The sequence below is a fragment of the Poeciliopsis prolifica genome, unplaced genomic scaffold (genome assembly GCF_027474105.1).
Source record: "Poeciliopsis prolifica strain line A6 unplaced genomic scaffold, Auburn_PproV2 SCAFFOLD011, whole genome shotgun sequence".
NCBI lineage: Eukaryota > Metazoa > Chordata > Actinopteri > Cyprinodontiformes > Poeciliidae > Poeciliopsis > Poeciliopsis prolifica.
The window spans coordinates 13968365-13989202 of record NW_026562386.1 but is presented as its reverse complement, the minus strand read 5'-3'; the positions used below and the strand labels follow the sequence as shown (position 1 = coordinate 13989202).

Below are 20838 nucleotides of genomic sequence, written 5' to 3'. Positions count from 1 at the left end.
ATAAATGCCGGTACAAATAGTCATTGGAAGGATGCATATTATTTATTAACTGTTCTGCTGAAGGAAAAGTCCAGCAAGAAACAAACCCGTAGAATATACAACATTAAATTGTCTGTCAAGGCAAAATTGAAGACTTATGAATAACGAATTAAAGGTCAATTTACTTAGGAAGATAATTTAAGACATTTACAGGCCTCATTGTTAGATGCATGAATTTAAGACTTAAGGACGCGTGAACACCCTGAACCATTACTTCATCGCTTTATAACGAGCGGAGATGCAATCAGATTGACGTCCTGATTTACCGCCGTATATTCCTGGACCTCACCGCCGTCTTGTTTAGGATAATAAGTTCTGTTCGCCTGTTTTAAGAGTTCATTATGGATGACAGACGTTTAGAGAAGAAGCAGAAGTCATTTTCCATGCCATACAATATTCAGACTGAAAGTTGCTGCATCTCTAATTTCTTGGACAGTTACATCCAAAATACTCCCAACTTTTTCCGTAAACATTTACTTTTCTGATTTGCTCTGACATTGTTTTTTGGTTCTTTATTGTCTTCAGACCCAGTGACGATCCATTCTGTTTCTAACGCCAGGTTTTAATGTGATGCTTACGTATTGAGGGCGTTGGAAGGAAAAAATGGCCCACAGTACCACAGATACTCCACCATACTGGACATTTTACAAATAATCTTCCATTGTAACTAATACTTTTTAAAAAAATTTATATTAAGGCATTATTGACTTGAAACACACTAACATATCTTGCTGAAAATTTACCTGTAAGTTAGTTTTGTCTTATTTTAAGTGTACTGAGATATTTACATAAAAAGACAACAAAATATTGGGTAATATTTAGTGTTTTACAGTGTTTTCCAACATGGTCTCATTGTGACGCATGATGGAAGGTTAATTCATTTGTAAATTTGAAAGTAGCCTAAAAGTAGTGACAAAAAAGGTCTGAATATCTTCCACTAAACTAAATTATAACAACTTTAAAATCAATAAGATAATTTTTAAAATACATGCATGGATAAATATTTACATATTTATATGTGGTTTTAGATACATAGCCTTTAAAATGAATGAGAATCTTTTTCACTCAGGTTTACAGTAGTTTAAACTTGAAAAGAGAGAAATTTTGTTTCATATCATGTCTTGCAGAAACAGCCTGGTTACAAATGATTCCTGCTTTAAATAAGATTTGACTGCAGACAGTGACTGAAGTGATGGCCGACATAATTCAGCTAAATGTCAGCTTGATAAGAGCCGACGCTCACTTTACCTTCTTCTTCTTCTTCAAGCAGAATGAAACATTCAGATAAGACAACAAACACATTTTCATCTCCAAATTCAGAGCCAGGATCTGGAATCTCAAACTCAAAAGCAGAAATGAAAAATTTCCAGTTAATCAGTCCAAGGATGTAATTAAAACCTAATTCAGGACAGGAAGTTGCTTCCAGTGGACAAACTGCAGCTTTTTTATTGAAATGGTTGCAGCTGAGCGTCAGAAATCCCAGAGCAGGTGATTAAAAACTGATTGGTCACATAAATGAGCTCATGCACTGAGACTAGGAGACATGAAACTCTTTTTTAAAGGTTTGTTTTAAAGCACCAAAATCTTTACACTGCAAAAACACAAAAACTAATTACCACAGGTAATGTCTTGAAATAAGACCAGACTAACTTATAAGAAACTTTTCTGAAAAATACTGAGCTTGTTTCAAGTCAATAATTCCTTAATATTGATGAAAAAACGTATCAGTGTGACTGGCAGATTATTTCATTTATATGATGGAAAAAACTTCATGTTAAATGTGGAATATTTTGCCTGCGGAACAAGAACGTTTCAGAGATCTGAAGGAATTATTTACCTCAAACAACCTCCTATTTCTTGCTGAAAACTACTTGTAAGTTATTTTTGTATTATTTAAAGTGTACTAAAACATGAACACCAGAAACTAGAGTAAATTAATTGTGTGTTTTTGCTGTGTAACTCCTTTCAGAGGCTCTTTTTTCCAGAAAGTCTTAGTCTAACAGGAGAAAAGCCGTTCCTCACGTGTCCGCGCTCTAATTTTGACCTTTCCTCAGCTTGACTCAGACAAAGCCTCCCTTTGTTTAATAAGGGGTTTTCACCTTATTATAGGATTAGTTTCTGAAGCAACAGGCAATGAGCAAATAGTTTTTGCTGCCGAGTTGCAGAAAAACCTGCATGGCATAACAATACCATCTGGACAAGAAATCACTCAATCTGGTGTTTCAAGATAAAAACAAAGAAATGAGTAACAATAATATCGCATTTCATAAATGTATAAAATAAATGGAATCAAATGAAGCACATTCTTTCATTTATTCATTGATATTCATGCAATCAGTTTAAAATTACTGGCAGATGTTAGGGCATCCCAACCAGGACATCCCCCTTCTCGCCTCTGGGGGCGCTGCACCAAGAATCACTGAAGGAAATCACAGAAAAACCTTTGAAGAAGAAACTGAGCAAAAACTTTCTCCAAACAAAGTGGTTGTAGGATTTCTCTTTTGTCTCTGGTGAAAGACGAGTCATTCCTCCAGCTAGGCTAGGCTAGGCTAGGCTAGGCTAGGCTAGCTGGGCTGTGTTTACCCAGAATGCCCTGCGCCTTAGTATCAGGAGCAGTCTGTAGTGTATTTGCCTTTAAACACAAGCAGAAATTATCCACAAAAAGTTTTAAAGCAACAATATAATCTTTTACAAAATGTTTAAAAAATAATCTTTGCACATAAATTGAGCTGAAATTATTATTTGTGATCAATTTTGATGAATCGATTGTTAAAATGATGGTCAACCACTTCAGTAATCAATTAATAGTATAGATTTAGAAAAAAGGTCATTTGCTGAAAAAAATCAATGTATTTAGAGAAGTAAATAAGCCAAAACTGGAAAAAATATATTTTACATTTAAGATAAAAAACAAACAAAAATAGGTCTATAAATATGTTCTTCTAAAAATCTTTCAGATTCACTAAATGAATCCTGTATTATTCCATTATTCCATAAAATGTTTGTTATTTTGTTTTGAAAAGGAACTGAATCGTTTGTTTTTCTTTTATAAAATTGTGCAAAAAGCCATAAGTTTTAAAATGAAAATTCTACAAAATGTGTAATTTTTTAAAAATCAGAATAAACATAAGAATAACCAACAGAATAATCGACCTTCATTATTCTGACATTTAGTAATTCGACTTGCTTTTTGTAATCCAACCAACCCAAAACAGAAAGAGTTTAGAAAGATTTAATAGATGTAAATATGGCTTTCACCGTGATAAACTGAATTATTTTAGTTTTCAGCTCCTTGGATTAAAGTTTTATGATAAATTATAAAATCTTTAGTTTATTTGAAAAGTGACAAATAGTTTTATTGTGTTTTTGCAGCTAGAAAAGTTTGTCCTAAAGCCAAAATTGGTTGTTTTGGACTTTAAAATAATCAGTATTTAGCTGCTATTTGAGGTATTTCAAAGAAAACAAATGGAAATAATTTTTCTTCTCTTTGTTTCTGTTCATTTAAATCTTGCTTGTTTTGCCCTCCCTTCCTTCCTTTCTGCTGTTAATCTGTTGAGCTCTTAGTGGCTCTCTGCTGTGTCAGGAAGTACAAGCCAAACGTTTCTCAGCCACGTTTCGCCACCAGCAGGGTTTTTTCTTGCTGAGGGGAAAAATCTTCGTTTTCCACTCGTCTCCTGTTTGCTTCCAGTCAAACAGCCGAGATGAACCAGAGCAAGCCGGAGACCGAGCCTTTTCAGTATTCCTACTACGACTACGCCGACTGGTACTCCAACCCGGAGCCGACCAAACCCCCGAAGGAGTGAGGACGAAAACTTTGAGGCACAGTTCACATTTTCAGACATTTGCTGTTTATAATGTAAACCCCCTTTTTCTCTCAGAGTCATTTTACCCTGTGACCCGACGGCAGATGAGAAATACTTCCACATATGCATCCTGTCAATATCTGTGAGTACATGCAAGAAACATTTGTACAAGTTGAGGGGAATTGGACAGAAACTGCTAATTAATGTAAAGCTGTATGTTGTAGGATATTTGAGTTGATGTAGAGAGGTTTATCTTCACTAGAAATTCAACTAATGATTATTTTAGTTATGGTATGCAGCTTGAATCAACATCAAAACTAATTAGTTGATCACGATTAATCTGATTAATCATTTCAGCAAATATTACATCATTTTGGACGTAAAACTTTAGGAGTTTTTTTTCCTTCTTAAATCCAGCATGTTTATATTTTTGCATATTTTGGCATAATTGCTAGTCTGACTATGATGTTTTTGCAGTAATTAGTTCTTTTTTTTATCTGCATACTCCTGTTAGCGATTCATCAATTATTAAATTAGTTGTTCACAATCGTTTCAGCCCTAATAACATTTTTGCTGTAGAACTTTGTGAATCAAACCTTTTAGTTCGTAATGGTTCTTGTTTTTGAATGCATTTGTTTACAAGTGAATCATTTAGAAACTTGGTCATTTAACATTTTGTTCTACAGACTTGACCTTGTTTTTTCTTAGTAATTGATGTAAACGTCTGCAGAAGGACTTTTTCTACTCTCCAGACATAATGAGACACTGCGGCCTGAAAAGGTTTTTGTTCTCCAAAGTAAACTTTCTCTTTCAGTCAAGAGTCATTATTTGTCATATAACCATAAAATTAGTGCATAATTGTGAAGTTGAAGGACAGAGAGATGAAATTATGTACAAATAAGAGTCTAAAGCTCAGCATACCTTTGTATTAAGCAACCCTTACCCCATTACAACAAAAACAAATGTTTGCACAAGCAGTTACCTTCAGAAATTGGCTGCCCAGTAAAGGCCTCAGAGGTTAGAGAGAACAATAACGAGCAAACAGCATCATGGAGACCATTAACACAGCAGACAGGAAGAAGGTTTTGAAGAAGTTTAAACTAGGATTAGCTAATGAAAGCACTAAATATCTCACAGACATTTGGAGGAAGGTGATCTGGTTGAATGAGGATATAATTAAAATATTTGATTAAATATAAAATGCTGTAGAGGAAACCAAACACGGTTCCGGCCCTGAAACATGGAGAAAGGATGAAACTCAATAAAGGAGAGAAGAAAACCCATTAGAGGTCAACAAATATCTTCAAAGATGGGCAAAGCGGCTGTCTGCCCACAGAACAACGAGCCGCATGTTTTCCCTGCTGATAGTCCGGTAGACTCGGTTCCATTTGGGACCAAAGTGCCAACATTTGTTACAGCTGCGGTTCTCTTTCTCACCGCACTCAGTGACATGATTCAATCTAATGTAGAAACCTGTTCCCCTCCTCGCCTGTGGGGGCGCTGCACCAAGAACCAGGGAAGGAAAACCTCAGAAAAAGACACGAAACACAACTTTCTTCTTCACAAAATGTTAACAAAAACATAGGAGCGTCAAATTTTAGTGGTGGTATGATTTTTCTTTTGTCTTTCATAAAAAAGCAAGAACTATTTGTAATGCTAACGCTAAGCTGACATGTTTGTTTTGGTTGTATTTACCCAGAATGCCCTGCGCTGTAGTCCACTTCCTACTTTTTCAGATTTTCATTTTCAAATAAATCTCTTTCTTCCTGGATTTAAATGCAGTTTTTATATCCCGATAATGTTGCAGATTTTCCTCTTTGCCTTTAGTTTGTGATGATGCTGATCCTGGCAGCTCTAACGCGGAAAAACAAACTGTGCCAAGGGTTCGCTCGGGGGTCATCCAGCATTTTCAGGTGGAGATAAGAACATATGGAATAAATCATCTGTTTATTAATGTTGATATTATGTAACAGACTGAGCATGTTTTTGCTTTAGTCCAGCCAACTTCCTGGACCAGACCCAGCAGAAGGGCGTGGTCCTGGCTGTGTTTGGCCTGGTCTTCAGTAAGCTGGCCATGCTGGTGATCGCCCCCGATCCGCTGCCCTTCATCAAAGACACGCCAGAAAACATCAAAGGTGTCTTCAGATCAGACAGAAACGAAACTTTTACTCATTTAAATCACACAGAGCAGAACTCAGTGACATTCCTCACATTCTTTGCAGAGTATATGAAGATAATTGCCATCTTCTACTACCCGGTCCTGTACTACCCGCTGCTGGTCTGCGGCACCATGCAGCGCAACGCCAGCTACGTGTTCGGGACGCTGCTGTCCTTCACTCACTTCGGGGTCCTGGTATGGCAGAAGTTTGACTGTCCAAAGACGCCAGAGGTGAAGCAGCACATAATATACAGCCTTCCTCTACTGCTGGTCCAGTGTTTAGTGAAAGTGTCTTAGTGCTCTTTACTTTCGTCAGTGTAAAAGAGCTTGTTTTAATAATAATTCCTCAATATAGATAAGAATCCTGCCTCTCCTGGCTGATTATTTCTGTGCTACTGCGGCATATTGGAGTCATTGTACATAGAGCGAAGAAGGAAGAGTAACTTTTCAAAACACTTGGACATTTTTAGATTATTCTCAGAAATGTTCTGAAAAAACCCAAAACAAACATTGAAATTTCAAAGTTTTAAAATAGGAACTTATTTGACTTTTGAAACTCAGAAGTTTGTTTTTTTTTCTCACAAATTCTTAAAATTAATTTAAAAATTTCTGAGTTTTTTTCTTCAGCAAATTTTAAACTTTCACAATTAAAAAAAATCTGAATTTTTGGGAGAACTTTACTCATCCTAATTTTTATCCCCTCATATGCCGTCGTTCTACAGAAGATGAGCTTTATTCTGACTTTTTCTCTGAATTTTTCTCTGAATTTGAGGATTCAGATTTTTATGTCATAAGATTAAAGTCTGAATTCTGAGAAAAAATTTGTGGCCTTAATCTTTTTTTGTAGCCTTGAGAATAATTTGTGGTGGATATTTTGTTAGAAATATGTTTGTCTCTTTTAATTTTGCAGATCTATAAGTATTATGCCCTCCTCGCCAGTTTGCCCCAGCTGGCCTGTCTGGCGTTTCTCTGTGTTCAGTTTCCGGTGCTGTTTGTGAAAGGACCAAAGACTGACGAGGTGAGGATTCAGGCTGATTAGTAATTACATTTTTATTGTAAAGATGAGAAATACAGATTTTTTCTTACTATAAATGTGTGAAACCACATCAATTTGAACACTTGTCTGTTAGACTATTATAAACTATGAAGGAGAAATTGCTGCCATATACAAAAAAAGAGTAAAACTGTTGATCAGTCGGTTAAAACCTGATTTCACAGCGAACTGTTCCTGCTTGTAGGATCTTGACAGCAGCTACTACACCGACTACGTTAAGTTGCTCCTCAGGAAAAAGTCTTCAACCGTTTGGTGAGTGGAGAATAAACCTGGTTTAATAAAACAAGTAAACACACAAGTTCAAATGTTCAGTATTTTTGGCTGCATAATGCTTGAAACGAGACAAAACTAACTTACAATAATAATAATAATTATTATTCTTTAATACTGATTAAGTGAAAAAATCTGCCATGGGAACAAAACATAAAAACTTATAATATTGGAAAAAAGTTTTCTTCGACTGGGAGATTATTTCACTAATAACTGGTAATTTTTCATCAAAATAAAGTAATTATTTATTGAAACTAAGCTCATATATGTTGCTGAAAAATGGCATGTAAGTTCCTTTTTCTTATTTAGAGTGTACTAATATATGGAGGACCAAAACTGACATAATTAAAAATAAAAGCAGAAATGTATCCGTTTTGTTTATCCTTTTCTCCATACAAAAAATAGTTTCTCCTTTTTCTTACACAAACATTTTCAGTTGTTTAAAGAATCTATAAAACAGATCAGAGGTATTGATCTCCAAAATAACAATGATAAATGCATTTCTGCTTTTATTTTTAATAATGTCAGTGTTTGTCCTCCGTATTGTAATATTTGAAACTGGACAAAAACACTTGATTTTTGCAGTGAAAATACTAAATGTTAATAATGTTCAGCAGCTCTTCAGAAACAGACAAACCGTCGCTGGTGGAGAGAATACTGGAGGTGCCAAAAAATTACATTTATTTACCTGAAAAAGGTGAGATTATTCACCCTGATGCATTTAAAGCCATAAACCTTTAATCTGTGTTGATAATAATTTTCTGTTTTGCTGCAGTGTTCCAGTTCCCGGTGAAGCTGGCTGTGTTGTCGTTTGTTACCTGTGTGGCCATCTACCACGTACGGCTCTGGGATTTCACCCGTCTGTCCGTTTGGTTGGTGAACACATGAGGAAGTGTTTGGCTTTTCCTCTTTATAGACTGCGCTGCTGTTGGTCGTCCTGGTGGTTCCGACTCTGCACATCGTCCGCGCAGGAATAGATGAAAACATCGCCTTCCTGTTGCTGGGATTTGGGATTATTCTGTCCGAGGACAGGATGGAGGTCGTCAGGGTCGTGACTTTCTACACCTGGTTGCTAGAAGGTTGGTGGAGAAAATTATCATTACTTTTGTTTGTAAAACGTCTAATTGTAGCTTTTAAAAATAGAGTTTTGTTTTTCTCTGTGATAGTGTGCTACCTCTGTGCCATGACGCTGTCTTGTTCGGTCAGCCTCGTGATGCTGATGAGGTCCATGGTTCTTCACAGGTAGAAAAATAAACATTTTCAACTCATCACATGACATATTTTCATATCTAATTCATCTTTAATTTAATTTCAGATCGAACCTGAAGGGGCTGTATAAAGGAGACGCGTATAAGAACTACAACACCCAGAAGACAATCAGTCCGTCCAGATCTGCAGTTTTCTGCTGGATGGGATTAACCGGATATCAAGCTGCGGCCGTTTGCCTCGGTGATTATTAAATATTATTTAATAACTTATTATTTGAACTTATTGAAGCATAATTCTGGCACATAATCTGTTCAACCTTAAATAATACAACATGGCAATAATGAACACCTCAAGCTTCAATTAATGTAGAAAATACAAATATATGTTTGTTTAATCCATGTTGGCTGATTTATTTTATTTATTTACCTTCTCATAGACACTCTAAACTTCTTTATATGGTTTTATACTAATGTTTTTGTGCACTTCTTCTAGCGGCTAATGGCTAGCACTATTAGCATCGATGTTAAGAAGCTATTAGCATTGATGCTAAGAAGCTATTAGCATTGATGCTAAGAAGCTATTATCATTGGTGCTAAGAAGCTATTAGCATTGATGCTAAGAAGCTAGTAGCATCGAAGCTAGCAACGTTAGCTTCCTTAACTTGCATCTGTTAAAGTTATAGCTGTACTTTGAATGAAATTATTTGACATTTATTAAATAAAATCATGTTTATGTGTATCTATTTTGTTCCTTGACATAAACAAAGTGCAGACACGCTGCTAGCTTTGCTTAGCTCAGCAGTTTATACAATTTATTTCGGTTGCTAATGGGTTTCTATGCACATCAATTTAGTTCTCCTTAACTACTGTGTCCAGCTGCAGTTTATTTAAAACTATGCATTTATGCAATCCCTCTTATGAGATAAATGTGACATATTGTAACGTGTTTCTGAAAATTTAAATTGATCTTAAATTTCTGTCGTGTCGGCAGGAATGGCTATCCAGACCCTGGTGTTTTTCATCTGCTTCTTATTTCTGGTGTTTTTAATCATCATCCCTGTTTTCTATGGCCGCAACATTATCGTTTTCGAAGTTGCAGGAAAGTCCTGGTGAGTGTGCGTCGCTTTCCATTTTAAACTGAACCGGATCAGGAGGTCAACGCACTGACATGTTTTTCATTCTGGTGATTTTCCAGGCCAGTTTGGGTGACAGTCATCCTGGTTACAGCGCTACAACATGTGACTGCTCAGTTTTTCTTTGTCCAAAAGGATTCTGGTACAAGAGATTTAAAAAACAGGTTTGTTTTCTGTGTTCTGCTTAATGGATGCGTAGTTATTTTAAAGAGTTAGAAACAAATAATCTACATATCATAGCAAATGTATTGCTTTTCAAATAAACTTTATGAAATTAAGCCTTTAATTTTTTAATGATGTTAAAAAAACAAGGTTTTTTTGTACACATTAAGACTCATTATGAGATTTACTTAGAAATATGGCATTATGTGCAAAGAAAAAAGCAGTTAATGCAATATAAAGTAAAAAATAAACTTCTAAAATCTGATAAACTGCTAAAAAATAATACTCAAATATATGTTTTAAAGTGCTAAACTTGGGAGAGATTTTAGATATTTAATAAAAATTGTCTGAGAATGGCACCTTGAGGAATCTCACTCGTGTTTGTTTTGCCTCAAAATGATTAATTTAGTCCAAGTTTTTATTTTTATTTTTTATAGGTATAATTTTATTCATTCAGAAATATGTGGTACCAGTTTTCTTAGCAGGTTTCAAAACATTTTTGCAGTTTTAGAAACAAAAATTATTGAAACATTTGGCAAAGATTCTGCCAATTTTCTCACCGAGAGTCAAAACATTTTTAGCAAAAAATTCAGCAAAATTTTTTTTTCAAAAATAATTGGTACCAATTTCTCATTTTTAGAGAACTAATAAAACTCTTTAGACCAATGAATGAAAAGTGATGAATAAATGGTTTGGCACATTTCAGAGAGAGCCTCTTCCTCCTGACCTACCTGCTGTTTGTGGCGAACGTTGTTGTGGGTCTGATTGTTGGCATTTGGAGAATTGTGATAACGGCCTTGTTCAACATCGTCCACTTCGGTCGGATGGACATCAGCCTCCTCCATCGCACCGCACAGTCCTACGATCCAGGTAAACACTTTCCTCTCATAGTTTGGAGTGTTTGAAGCCGTAATCTGGAGGTTTCTGTGACGCCACCCAGCCTACAGATACTACACCCAGTTCCTGAAGGTGGAGGTGAGTCAGTCCCACCCGGTGCTGAAGGCGTTCTGCGGACTCCTGCTGGACGTGATGGTTGAGGTCGGCAGAGGAGGACAGAAAACACGAGATGCAGAAGAAGGTAGGAAGACTGAGCTACTAACGACTCATCCAATTTTTGGAAAATCTGGATTTTTTTCCCACCGATTCTCTTCTTGGATTTTATGACGTCACCATGGCTGAGGCGGCCATCTTGTTTGACAAACATTATTTACAGTTCCTGTTTATTTAGGCTTTGGATTCAGGTTTAACTCTACAACTAAATATTTGGGTCAAACTAAGATTTTTTTATTTTTGTAATTAGAATATTTCAATAAATTAGTTGCAATAATATGAAAATACAATCATATGACATCAAAACAAAGTGAGAATAAAAGTCACACCATCAGGAGAATGAAGTAATAATTTAATGAAAACTCCTCCACAACAAAATCTATATTCTTTTGGTTATTTGGGAACTAAATACTTACGAAATAAATATTGAATGTGGAGCTAAAGTTTTAGTTTATAAAGTTTAAAATTTAGTATGAATTCATTTTATGTCGTGAAACTTAGTAAGATGAAATGTAACTTTATGTTATGACATTAAAACTCGGAATGATCTGAATAATTAGAAGCTGTTTTCTTATTGAATCGACTTTATTGACGTTTAAAAACCTTCTTCCATTAAAAGTACGTCTTTATCATTTAATCTGTTTAATGTGATTGGTGCAGTTGTTTAGTTGTAGTTTTTAGTTTGCATTTTTGTGATTGTAGCTTTTTTTGCTGTATTTTCTGTTGGATTTATGTTTTGGATTTTCATGTGTTTGCAGAGCATTTGGCCTTTTGCCATCATAGTTGCCTATTAAATCTGCACAATGAACTAAACGAGGAGCTATTTTGAGAGAAAACTTCTATAAAGTTATGAAAACGTTTCAATTAAATATCCTGGCTGTATGTCAAAATGTTTTGACCTGATCAGCTCCTCCTTGGTGCTTTCAGGAGCCCAGGAGAACCGACCCCACAGGGCGGCCAGCAGTCGGAGGATTCGCGCTCGCTGGCAGCTGCTGTACACGCTGGTGAACAACCCGTCGCTGCTGGGCTCCAGGAAACACTTCCAGACCCTGCAGACGTCCGAGAGCGTCCCGAACGGCACGCCCAACCGCAGCGTCAAGAAGGAGGAGGAAAAGGCGGAAGCCGAGGCCGCGCCGTCCTGTGAGGGCGCGTCGGGTCAAGATAAAGCTGAATGAGATAAAGCGCTGGCTGGTGCAACGGTTTGTAAAGTTACACAGTAGAAAATGAACAGCAAGAGTTTTAATTCACTAAATTAAATATTGAGTTGTCAAATAAATGTTTAAATTTAGAGCTAAATTTAATATTTAGTTCATAAACTAAATATTAAATTCTGAACTAAATATTTGTTTTCCAACAAAACATAAAATTTAAAACTAAACATTTAAATATTTAATTTGAAGCTACATTTTTTACTCACAAGCAAAATATTTATTTTTCTAACTTAGTATGTAGTTTCTAAGTAAAAAAAAAGTTTTGTCCATACTAAACACTTAATTTGGAACTAAATATTTAGTTAAAATACTAAACATTTAATTTGGAACTAAATATTTTGTTAAAATACTAATCATTTAATTTGGAACTAAATATTTAGTTAAAATACTAAACATTTAATTTGGAACTAAATATTTTGTTAAAATACTAAACATTTAATTTGGAACTAAATATTTTGTTAAAATACTAAACATTTAATTTGGAACTAAATATTTTGTTAAAATACTAAACATTTAATTTGGAACCAAATATTTAGTTAAAATAATAAACATTTAATTTGAATGTTTCTCAAACTATATTAATAATATATAATATCCCAAACTAAATATTTAGCTTGTTAATTAAATATTTAGTTTGGAGCTCTGACATTTATAAATGGATGAATGACAGTGAAAATATGAAAATGAACATAGTTTTTCCTCCGACAAGCTAAATAAGCTTTTCACTGTGAAACTTTACAAACAAGTCTACAGTTTTACTCCGATTAAAATAAACTGCAGTGAATGGAGAGTTAAACTTTGTAGTGCCTGTTATAAAATCAGGTTTGTTACACAGGAATGAATGAGGAACAGGGTTTGGGCCGACTACCTTCAGATTTATACAGATTATACAGACTCTCTCTGTGGTCCTGAGATGTTTCCAGTACAATCATGGCGATACAGTCGCTGTATTTGCTGTAGAAACTGTTTTAGGCTCTTAGATGTGCAGGAATCAGGGCCTCCTACTAATGTTGCTTTGACACACAAACGTACTGAAGTTTGTGCTTTCATAGAAGAAAGTAAGTGTTGTTTAAAGTTTATTTCACTGCTAAGTACGTCTTGTGTTGTCTATGAATCGAACCACTGATAGTTGTGATTGTATTGCATTCTTGTTGACTCTACAAAAGCCCATTAGCATAATGTTGCTAACGCTACATTGTGACGTTTTGGCCGATGGCGTCGATATCATATTGGTGCAGTACTGCTGAATAAATACTGCAAATGCTGTTAAGTATTTTTGTTTATTGATTCTTTGAAAGCAATAATTCACACAAATAAGTTTCTTTGTATATTTTGTGTTTACAGACCACAAACGTGTGAAATATCCTCACTTTTGTTGTTCAGAAAGAAATAAAGAAGTTGGTTGTTGTGAAATTCCCACACTCTGACAGGACTCAATCATTATGCTGTTAATTTACACAGAATATTATACAGTGGTAATATAATACGGTTTTTAGATGTTGGAAATGTTTTATACAGGTTTACCTTTGTTCTAGAAACAGAGGCCTGTGATCGTGGCAAGGCAGTGACTCCCTATCTGCCAGTCATTTTAAATGTCAGCACATTTAAATGTGCCCTGCTGTGCTTCGTTGAACAGGCCATTGGTCTGTGGAACATACAAAACATGTTTCTCCACAGAATCATTCTGCAGACATGAGATTTTAGTCAGAATGAGCTGTTTCAGGAACACTAGTCACTTTTTAAATCCAAATAAGCTGCTGTCTAACTCAGCGTTTACAATTCTATAACCGTCCATCTTTGAAAAGCAAAAGTAGAGCCTCCTACACAACCAACAAGAGGAAGTAAGTTGTGTGTTTTGTTGTAAGTCAACAGCCCAGCTGACCAAACATGCTGGAGCTCAACTCGGGTTGCTAGGTAACGGTGCAGCAGGAGGTTTTTGAAATGGCCCATTTTCCAGATGCCAAAAAATGCCTGGTTGGTTTTTTTTTCTTTCTTTCTTTTTCAAGCGCTTCGGTGGTTTTTAGAAGTAGCTGAGACCAACATGGAAGTTCAAACATGTGCAAAATGTGATCTTGCAAACAGACTAATGACTAGCAGCAAGCTGAAGCTGAAATTTATCTTCAGCCGGATCACGTTCTGGGCCTCTAACTGCTCTGAGAGGCCAGTTTTTAACTCCATATTGATGTGCACCACAATCAGGCTGACGGTGCTAATCAATGTTAGCATCTGTGTCAGCAGAGAGGGTCGATCGTACGCTGACGGCTCACAGCAGCTGGACTCTCATTAGTGTTCAGTTCCATGACGATTTGCAGACTATCAAGATATTTTTACCATGTTTGTTTGGCTCTGATCTAAAATCATTCAAATTTAGTGTTTTATTTGTTAAACTAAATGAACATTTTTATCTTTATTTACACATCTCACAAAATAGCTCAGATATATAAAGTTTTGTTTTTACGTAGATTTTTCTCCAGCGTTTTCAGAAGAAAATAGCCACACATTAAAATAAAAACAGATAAACGACTAGTTATCCACTTTTTAGATTTTATTGAGGCACATTGAGGGTTAAATGGGAATGTATGAAAACAGACAACTTCCTTAATCACTTGGGTTAAACAGACACAGAAATAAAGTTGAATTTTGAGTCGACACAGGCAGCATGCAGGACCTCTAAAACATAAATTTGTTCATTTATTTTTAGTCTCTTTACTTTGATACCTTATTAAAATGTTGTGCAACTCACAGCAAAATACTATGTGTGCAGAACAAACAACACGTCACTTAGAATACCCTGAACACACCATAGAACACGGCGGTGGCAGCATCATGCTTTGAGGATGTTTCAGCAGGAAGAGGCTGGCCAACTATTGGAGAACAAATGGAGAACGACTAGAAGACGAACCAATAGAGCAAAAATATGATGTAAAAGATCATCAATAAGGCGCTGATTTTGGAAAGCTGATTATATACGCATGCTATAGATTTTTACTTGAGAGAAAAAGAAAAAAACTCCTCATTTCCTTACTGGACTGTGTCAGTCTGTCACCTAAAAACCCATTAATATAAAGTTCAAGATGGCCGACCGGCTAAATTTTTCATAGTACGCTGAACTTAGAAAAGAAGCATATCGCTATGTTTGAACTATATTTGTTTCAACCGAGGTAAATACTCACTGAACAAGTTGAAACTTGTGGTTTTCTAAGGATTAAACTTGGACAAACCTCAAAATCAACCATTTTTATTGTCATCATGACTTTTTCTATCATGTTGCAATTTTTCTGTATTATTCTGTCATGTTTATGTCATCAGATCCTTCTCAGCTTCATAGCAGATCAGATGATGCTGCTCCACCATCAGCAGAATCAACTCTATTGTTGAGTGTTTCCAAACAGAACCGCAGACCGGACTCTGTTTGGACCGTTTCTCTTTCCCGTTCTGGGATACCTGTGCGGCCATCTTTGTTTTGGTATTGGCGGTCAAACTAAAACACTGAAAAAAGGTTTAAGCGGACATTAGGTGTTAATCGACTGAAACAAATTGGATTCTAATGACCCATTTCTCAACCATTTGCATCCCAGGTTTTGGCCCATTCTCACTCAAAAGTTTGGGTCGAGCTCGTCTCGTCTGCAGACATCGGCAGGTTTGGTTCTGCTTTAAAGCAAATCTGCCTTCACTATGTCAGATCAATGTGAAGGAGAGCAGAAATTCTTTGGGACTTAAATAAACCAAACCAATGAGAAATAAGAGTGATTTGGGTCAGAACATGTTTGCAGATTAGTCATCAGGATATCTGTAGTTGCTGGTAATATTGACGGCTTCGGCCCCCAAAGGCAGCCTGTCGCTGTACTCAGATCCCATCTCACAGTCGTCTACGTTTCCTTTGTAAGGGAAAGACTCGGTGACGATGCTCTCCTCTGTGTCTGCCTCCTTCTCCCCGTCGTCTACGCTCTCCGTCTCCACTTCGTACTCATTTATCTTCCTCTGAGACTCCGTGATAGGAGCGTGGATCCTCAGGTTCCTCTCCAGGTGGTACTGGTCTTTGGCCTTCAGGATGAGACGGTAGGTCTTGCTGCGGTACTTGTAGACCAGGTGGAAGCACGTTGCGCCCAGCAGAGGCACGGTGGACACGGTGAGCAGGCAGATGCTGACGGAGATGATGATGAGGAGGTTCGGTACCCTCCGTCTGGTGGCAAAGAGGACCTGGACGTCACAGTCCTCCCCTCGGTAGGTAAGACACAGTGAGTAGTTGGTGCCCGGCCGTAAGCCACTGAACAGGTAGGTGTTGACGCCTTTTTTGATCTGTGACCACTGAACGGCGGAGTGTTTGCTGTCGGCAGCAATGCAAAGATACAAACCGTTTGATTGGAAGTTTTCCAGGACATCCGGAAAGCCTGAGTTTTCCTCGCTGTCACTCTGGACGCTCTTGGCTCGGCTGTCTTGGGGTATAAGTAGGGGATTCAGTCGCACCGTTGCCTCTGTTTCTGACACTCCTAGTGCAATGACGCCAAAGTCGAAGGTGTACTGCTTTATGTCATCCAGGCTGGTGTTCAGGATGTGGCCGGAGATGTTCTTTGTGTTCGCAGTTAAGCCACATTTGCTTGAACGAATCATGTTTCTTGTTGTGTCTTCATAAAATTTAGGATTGATGTGAGCAGTTGGAGGGATTGTTGGGTCTTTTCTTCTTAAATCTGGAATATTTAGAGAACCAAAGACTGATTTTCCCTTGGTTTGTGGGTGAACTGTTGGGTTGTTGTGAGTAGAAGTGGACACTGTCATCATCACTTTGATTGGTGTTGGTTTTGGACGTTCAATCACGTTAACAGACACTGAATCTTCATCTCTGCCAAACGCATTTGTTGCAGAGCAGCTGTAGTTCCCATTATCCTCTTGTCTGAGGCTTGAAATGAGAAGCGTGCCATTGTTAAACACTTTAAAGGAGTCAGAACCTTCATGAGATTCTGCAGAGTCGTCCTGAGTGACAGACAGAACCACCTCATGGTTTTGGCCTTTGGTGGAAATATTCCACACCACTAGAGGTCTCGGGTTTCCGTTGAACTCACAGGTCAAAATTAATTCAGAGTTCTCGTGGAAAACCATGTCGGTAACATGCGGTTCAGTCACCACTGTGACATTTGGGCTTGTACACTTGGACTCTGGCAGTTTTGAAAGGACTTTACCTTTAAGTTTCTTGGGAAATGCGCAAGTGATGGAGCTCTGGTCCGAAACCGAGACGATGGTTGTGGAGATCCAATCTCTGAGCCAGTCCAAGGTGCAGGTGCACACAAAAGGATTGTTAAATATCTGCAAATGCGACAAAGACACCAAGCTGTCAAATGTCCCCTCAGCTATGGTCCTGAACCTGTTGTTGTTCAGTCTGAGTGACCTCAGGTTTTTGAGGTTGGCGAAAGCGTCTCTGGGCAGGTGGGCCAACTCGTTGTGGTTCATCTTCAGCATCTCTAGAGCCGTCAGGTTCAGCAAATCCTCCCAGGGGAAGTCCACCATCTTATTGTGGCTAATGTCGAAGTTGCGAAGATGAACCAAAGGTGCCAGGCTCCCTTCCTCGATGGAGGAGATGTCGTTGCGGGCCATCCACAGGGAGGTCACCTGGGTGACGTTATCGAAGCTGCCGAGCGGGATCACGGCGATCAGGTTGGCGGAGAGACTGACGGTCGTCACGTTGGGAGGCAAACCCTCTGGGACTTCGGCTAAATTTCGGTAGGAGCATTCAGCGTAGTGGCGCCCGTATTTATCTGAGCAGGTACAAGACTCAGGGCAGCAGAGGACGGACGAGAGGAATGTGATGACCCACAGAGCAACAGGGAGGATGTCTGCTGCTGCCATTTCTGCTCCTGTAAATCAGGAGAGAACAATTCAGACTGATTCATCAGAGAAATCTGACTGAAATAAAAGGTGAGGTAGTTAAAGGAATGAGGTATAACACAACACAAGTTCTTGAAACAACTTATTTTCCAGACACCAGAAAAATTAATTTATAGCCAGAAAAAGGTGGTGTTTTTTTTAAGTGCTTGATTTGTTTTTAGAAGCAGTAGAAACCCAAATGGAAGTATAAAACACATTAAAAAAAAATTATTTCACATGATAACTACACTTTGACATGAATAACTTTCGAAGGTTTGAATCAGTGTCTGAAGACCAGATGTCTTGTAAACGTCATGAGAAGCAGAATGAGTGGAGGTTCGTTGATGGACGCGGTTGGAAAAACGATGGTTTTAATGATGATGGCAAAAAGTGAAGAGAAATCCAGGCAGCACAGGTGAGCAGTGAAGCAAGGAAACTCAGACCCTGGAACGGCAGGAGACGGGAAAGGACACGACAGAAGAGTCACGACAAAAATCCATCAGCAAGCAGAGGACACAGCAGGCGGCATTAAATACACAGGAGATAATCAGGGGAAACGAGAGACATCTGGAATAGTTCAGGGGACAGACGACACGACAGATCACACATCCTCACAGCAAGGCCTTTGAAAGATGTTTATACTCTCAGAAATAGCAAAACGTAAGACATGCAGGTTGCAGATTCTGTTTAATCAAATTGTTTAGTGTAAAGCAAAAACACAAAATCTTACCAAGTATTTCTGCTCTAGTTGTGCAAATATCTCAGTCCACTTGAAATAAGACAAAACCAACTAAGAAGTAACTTTTCATCAAAATATATTACTTTTTTAAAGTTAATAATTCCTCAATATTGTTGGAAAAGTTATAATTCCAGTGGCAGATTATTTCTCTTATAACAAGACATTTTCACATATTATAACTAAAACATTTTCAGTCATACTAAGGAATTATTTATTTAAAACTAGCTCCTGTATTTTAACAAAAAGTTATTTGTTAGTTAGTTTTGTCTTATGTCAAGTCTACAAGTTTATGAGAGATTTGCTCATAAATTCCTTGGTAATATTTTGTGTATTTGCAGCGAATAATGATGTTTTACTGCAACCGTTCAGCTTCTAATAGAGAAAATTAACCTTGTTTGTTTTTGTAAATATCCAGATTTATAGTCAATACAACATGGAAATATTTTATTTTAGATTTTTACACTCCATAAAACAGATTTTAGATGAGTATTTTTGTCTGAAGTGTTTTTCCTTTGAGAAGTCCATGAAGGTTTTTCTTTTTTTATCTCTGTTCTTACTGAACCAGAATTAAATTTGCACATTAATGAGTCCCGGTTAAACGCAGCGAGGCGGCTGGTTTTTAAAGTGCGCAGCAGATTCTGTCCTTGGTGCTGAAAGTCAGAAGCCGGTCTGGTCTGATTCTGACCCAAATAAACAACCTTCAGAAATCAAACGCCACAAAGTTCATCTGGAGGCAAAATGAACGAAAGCTGCGCATCAGAGCTGAGAGCTGCTTACCTGTGTTTGGCGTTTTTTACTCTGCAGAATATTCCAGAGCGTATGAGTCAGTGTTCGCAGTCAGACTCCAGAAAGATCAGTTCCTGCGTCGGTTTGTCTGCTGGCATGATGGAAAAAGCCCCAGTTCGCTGCAGAGGAGAGCGCCGTCTGCGGACATCTGTGTCATTCTGTAGCATCTTCCTCCCTCCTCTTCCTCCTCCTCTGTCTGCTCTGGAGCCCCAAACAAACATCTTAAAGGGGAAACAACCTCTAATTTTCTCAGAAATAGAGAGGGAGGTGAGTCATAGCCTAATCTACAATTTAAAGAATAATAAATGGAATAATTTAGCCTCAGTGGTTTAGGATAAAGAAATAAAGTAAAAAAGCTACAGAAATTGGTTCCACTTTACAATAAGGTCCCTGTTATAATTCAACTCTAAATACTTTAGCAATCATTAAAAATATTAGTTAAGGGTGAGAAAATCTACTGTGAGCCAAATTTATTCACTGGAGTTTTTATACTTGACATTTCAGACGACCTTGTAAGCACAATAAGCTTTTGTAAATTTAATATTTTAGAATATAGTTTTCCTCTCACTCATAATTAATGCACCGTAAGCAGTTATTAATGACTTGTGAAGTTTTTATAGATTTATAAATCTATTTAACGGCCACCTATAGCCTTACTGCAAAGTTTTACCTAAAATTCTGCTGATGTTATTGCACAGAAAGTTTTACTGACTGATGTCTTTATGAAGCGGCGCAACTGGCTTGAATTTTACATAAAGAATAGACATTTTATTGTTTCGATAGGTACCAGAAATCATATACGAGGTGCCCAAGGCTCAGTCCTGGGGCTCCTCTTATTTAATATCTAGATATTAGATATTAGCATATAGCAAGAAATAAGATTAGCTACGCAGATTGATACAGAGCTCAATGTTAACATCCGGTGACTATGAACATAAACTGATCTAAGCCAGTTAATCGCATAATAAATGAAAACAAACTCAATAATTTTGATTTGCATGATTTATCAGGTTTTACTTTTCTCTCTTTTTCCACCAAAAGCTGATTATAAAAGTCTTCAGTCTGGTTCTTTGGTCCCAGCAGGACTTCATGATTCTTTTTATTTGTTTTGTTTACTTTTTTGGGATATTTAAATTGTCTTCCAGTTCCAGTGTTAAATGTTTGTCAGAACTTAAAGTTTATTGATCTTTGAGAATATGTTTTTGCATTATCATCATTAATTGCGATAAATCATCCAGCATGTTTGTTATCCTAACTGGCCTATTGAAGGCAACTCAACAACTTTCTCCAATTTAACGGAAACAAAACCGAAGTTATTATCTTGAAGAGGAATGATCTAGAATTACAGATCAGCTTCAGTTATTAC

General features: G+C 37.2%; 2 protein-coding genes across 3 annotated transcripts; one reads left to right on the top strand and one right to left on the bottom strand.

The window, feature by feature from the left end:
- The first annotated feature begins 3643 nt into the window (after positions 1–3643).
- Positions 3644–12345, top strand: LOC129364236 (receptor for retinol uptake stra6-like). 2 transcript variants are annotated; one of them, XM_055036774.1, is made up of 17 exons: positions 3644–3838; positions 3918–3984; positions 5670–5755; positions 5838–5977; positions 6065–6231; positions 6911–7018; positions 7239–7306; positions 7942–8021; positions 8100–8161; positions 8241–8403; positions 8491–8566; positions 8640–8773; positions 9524–9641; positions 9728–9829; positions 10534–10697; positions 10768–10905; positions 11805–12345. In XM_055036774.1, exons 1-17 carry the CDS (start codon positions 3741–3743, stop codon positions 12050–12052), a joined length of 2019 nt encoding a protein of 672 aa, XP_054892749.1. In that variant the 5' UTR covers positions 3644–3740; the 3' UTR covers positions 12053–12345. The 2 variants fall into 2 exon arrangements, with proteins under 2 accessions (XP_054892749.1, XP_054892748.1); XM_055036773.1 differs by having other exon boundaries at positions 7939–8021.
- Positions 12346–14615: 2270 nt separating this feature from the next.
- On the bottom strand, positions 14616–19638 carry LOC129364425 (immunoglobulin superfamily containing leucine-rich repeat protein 2-like). The gene is made up of 2 exons (XM_055037039.1): positions 19464–19638; positions 14616–17937 (listed from the first exon to the last, which is right to left on the bottom strand). The coding sequence occupies exon 2, from the start codon at positions 17927–17929 to the stop codon at positions 15863–15865; it is 2067 nt and encodes a 688-aa protein (XP_054893014.1). The 5' UTR covers positions 17930–17937; positions 19464–19638; the 3' UTR covers positions 14616–15862.
- Positions 19639–20838: the final 1200 nt, after the last annotated feature.